The sequence below is a fragment of the Anastrepha obliqua genome, chromosome 2 (assembly GCF_027943255.1).
Source record: "Anastrepha obliqua isolate idAnaObli1 chromosome 2, idAnaObli1_1.0, whole genome shotgun sequence".
NCBI lineage: Eukaryota > Metazoa > Arthropoda > Insecta > Diptera > Tephritidae > Anastrepha > Anastrepha obliqua.
Genome location: NC_072893.1, coordinates 75,464,875 through 75,469,117, shown reverse-complemented (window position 1 = coordinate 75,469,117; position 4,243 = coordinate 75,464,875). Strand labels below are relative to the sequence as shown.

General features: G+C 37.7%; 1 protein-coding gene across 1 annotated transcript; it reads right to left on the bottom strand.

Annotated features, from left to right (window-relative positions):
- Positions 1-1,393: 1,393 nt before the first annotated feature.
- LOC129238211 (uncharacterized) lies at positions 1,394-2,113 on the bottom strand. Its single transcript, XM_054873253.1, has one exon. The coding sequence runs from the start codon at positions 2,111-2,113 to the stop codon at positions 1,394-1,396; it is 720 nt and encodes a 239-aa protein (XP_054729228.1).
- Between the last annotated feature and the right edge of the window lie 2,130 nt (positions 2,114-4,243).

The window sequence follows — 4,243 nt, the reverse complement described above, 5'->3', positions numbered from 1 at the left end:
GCGTAATAAATGTCTTTTGTTAATTCCGGTTGGTTTAGTAGGCTTTGAAAATAGTATTTAAAATCGTTCGCAGTGATATTTGTACCAACTTGAAATGACTTTCCTCTTATATCCTTCGCTAAACTCCACCATTCTTTTGCATTTGCAGTTTTGTTGATTCGTTTTTCAATTTTTTCGTAATATTCTTTCTTTGCTTTTTCACATGCGTTTCTATAAAATTGATTTGCTTTTAGATATTTTTGCTTATCGTCTTCAATGTTAGATTTTCTAAAATCATTCAGATATTTGAAGGATAGCTCCCTAGCCTTAAAACATTTGAAATTGAACCATGCTTTTTTAAAAGTGATTTTAATATTTCTGGCAGGTGACTGTGGCACTGACATTTTTATTACGTCGGCAAGCTTCTTCAGATCCATAATTTCTCCTCCATTTTTAAACTTATTTAGGTATTGGTTTAGTTTTAATTGATAATTTATCTTATCTTTTCCTTTAAGCACTACTTTCGGCAATAAGTTGATGTTTTCCAACTCGTTTAGTACCATATTTGTTTTTAATATTAATTTAATTGGCATGTGGTCAGACCATACCATTGATTCAACTTCGAATCTTTCAATGTATTTCAAACCTTCTTGGGAAACTGCGCATATATCGTTTACGGAATTACCAACTGCACTTATGTAAGTCAAATTACCTTCCTCATCACCAGCTGTTCTGCCATTCAATATAATTAAACCATAGTCTTCACAGAAATCCATAAAATTTTTGCCTCTATTATTTATTACTGCGTCTCTTGAGCTCCTTTTTCCAGTATCTGCTGAGAATGTAGCTGTGTACAAGTCTTCAATATTTTGTTGTATATTTCCAACTCTAACATTTAGATCTCCCATAACGACTGATATCTTCTCTGTGTTTTCCTTGAAAAATTCCTTAACAACCTCAATTTCTTCGTGCCAAGCTGCTCCTCTTATATACAGTGGTATAAATGTGATTATGTCATCCTTTACGTGGAATCTTATCACATCTACTCCATTTTCGGCTTTGAAACTATGTCGTATGCCCTTTTTTTGCAACTCTTTTTTGACTCCATACACGCAACCTCCAGACGCTCTTCCAAATTTGCTGCTACGACTTGCTGGTTTCCAGTAAGTGTCAAACTCGGGGAAATATTTATTTGCTTGATTTATTTTCTCTTCGGTTAGGTGGGTCTCTATAAGTTCAAAAATGTCATGCTTTTTAACATAGTCGAAAAACGCAGGGAAGATATATTTGTTTTCAAGGCCATTGACATTAAAGGAAATAATATTAATTTTAATTTGTACACATTTTAAATTATTTTCATTTCTAATATTTTTAAGGTTATTTTTGCTAATCATTTTGCTATGACAGACGTTTTCTAATTTTTTGAAATAATTTTACTTAACAATATATTATAATCTATTTTAACGTTCTGAAGTCTGTTTTCATATAAAAGCTGCAATGTAATATTTGCATCTTCCATGCCACATACCAGCTTTTTATCTTTATTCCATCTCAACCATTTGTTTGCTACTTTCATTCTATCATCTCGGACGCCAATTCGATGTTTTGAGGAAATCGCCATAATATCTTTTTTCAATTGCATCATAACTTTCTTGTCTTGTTGCCGCTCTAAATTAAGATCTCTTTCTACATAGATTGTTGTACCCGCAAGCTTACTTGATTTTTTGAAAATATCTCCGATATCCTTTTCTGATCTGATTTCTGCCAGCACCGTCATTTTTCCATCTCGCTCGTAGATTTTCTTTGTCGATTTGACAATTGATGCGTCATTTATCTGTAGTACTTCCTTGCACACTTTATCAACTGCCTCCTTGGTCGATGTACTTACAGTTAGGCCTTTGAAAATTAAATTTTGTTTTTTGATATGGTCTTCCAACTGGGCGAGTCTTATTTTATCCATATTCTTTTCAGCTTTAATTTTTTCGATCTCCTGCGATAAGTATTCATTTTGTTTCTTTAGCTCCGCCACATCACTACTTAATTCATTTAATTTTTCAAGCATCTCATTGTTACTCTCTTTGATTATAAGCTTAAGAGTTTCTACATCCAAATCACCAACTTTTTGGGTACTCATTTTGTGCATTTTTGGGGTTTGGTTTTTAGTGTCCATTGGGGACAGCTGGTCAGCTTTTCTTTTCTCCAGGATGCTAAGTTGCGCCTTCTATCTTTATAGGATGGTATTTCACCTCCTTTAGCTAATACACCAACCAAGAAATCGTTTTGGGATGATGTCCTTCCGCCAGATGTCGCTTCACCTTCCAATTGTCTGAACACTCATTTATCTAATGCACGAACCAAAAGATTGTTTCGGTATTTGATCCTTCCGCTAGACGTCGCTTCTCCTTCCAGTTACTAGGACACTGATCCGCGCGAAGAAGTGAACAAAAGGAACACCAAAAGAAACACCACCAGGCTAATCTGCTTATTTCTCAATTCCAACTCACTCGTACAAACGTTTCGCCTTACAAATGCAATCACCACCAGTACCACTTCCGCTAAAACTGCCAGAGCTTATTTATATCTCAGAATATCCGTGGTAAAATCAAAACTTTTATAGGAGCGCACAAGTTACACGACTGTCACCATGCAGAGTTGCCAACATGTGTCAAAGAGAATACAACTGCACTTTACGCTAACGGATCCAAGATGGATTGCGGCGTCGGCGCCGGTGATATTCGAGAAACCAGAAAACTTCCAAGTCTTTTCGGATGGGGAATTGGAATAGTATTTTTTAAGCAAATGCTCTTGGGATAAGGGAAGCTTGCAGGATAATAAGAAACTATCCACAACTACCATCGGAAGTATGATTTTTTTCAAATAGGCATACAGCCTTAAAGTCCCCTATAACCCATTCAAAAATCGCCACACAATGCAAAAAAGGACTTAATGCTTTAGAGGTCTCGACAGACATCACTAACATTTGGGTGCCTGGCCATAGGAACTTAGAAAGAAATGAGAAAGCTGATGAACAGGCATGTCAGGGGGTATGCTATAACGAATCCGAAGAGCTAGAAATAGGCTGTCCCTATGGAGTGAAGCAGGCCGTTGACAGATGGGTTAACACGGATACCTTCAAAATAAATAAACAATCATGGCTCAATTTCAACAAATCCAGAACCGACGAGTTATTAAGAAAGCCATGAGCAGATATACGAGTATTCAGAATAACGTCAAGAATAACCGGCCATTGACCTTTGGGAGATCATGCCAGGAAGATGGGGTCGCCGAAAAACGTTAGATGTAGAAGCTGCAATCAAGAAGAATCTAAGGAAACAGTCTTTCAAGACTGGGTGCTCTACGACATAGAATACCGGGGCAACTCTCGGTGGCTAACTTGAAAGAAATTGCAGAAAAGAAAATTGTCCACAGGCAGATTCATAGTCAAACCAAGAGAGTTCAATCAAAAAAAAGTAATATTCTACTAGCGGTGTATCAAATTGGTATCTTTTGTGCTAATTGGTTCTGAGGTGTGACTCAGACAAAACCTCCACCACCCCCATAATCAGTACTTTAACTATTTTTCCTATGGTATTTTAAATTAACTAGTGGCATTTCATCAGCAGTTCAAATTATGGTTTTAGTATTGGTCGAAATTTAATGGCCTCTTGGAACCGGATAGCCGAAATGTGTTCATATCTAAGTATGTAAAAAAGCATCCTTCGTATAAAATTGTATGCTTCTAAATATTTATATTTACAAGTTCACTTTGCCCATTACTGCATTCTTTATTACCTAACTCCAAAAGACACTTGAAGCCCTCCTACTTCCACTCTTCACGAAACACATGGACCCAGCCCTATATAAGCACAGTTTCCGACGAGTGCATAGCACCACCACTGCACTCACCACCATAAACGCCCAGATAAACTGCGGGCTTAACCAAACCCGCCTCTGCAAGAGGACTGTCCTAGTAGCGTTGGACCTGAAGAAGGCTTTCGACACAGTCAGCTACTAGATGATAATTATCAGTCAACACTCCCACCAGGGCTGAAGATGTGGTCCGCAAACTACCTGAGCGGTCGTCACTTGTCAGTGATTTTTCGAGACCAAACATAAAAGCAGAAGAAGACTAAACAAGGTGTACTGCAGGGTGGTGTCCTTTCACCCTTGCTGTTCAACTTCTACATCTCGAAGCTCCCCCAACCACCAGAGGGAGTCTCCCTGGTCTCATACGCTGACGACTATACGATAATGGAGTCGGGCA

Bases quoted from the DNA above. Each gene is read 5' to 3' on its own strand.
- LOC129238211 (XM_054873253.1), bottom strand. From the start codon at position 2,113: ATGAGTACCCAAAAAGTTGGTGATTTGGATGTAGAAACTCTTAAGCTT.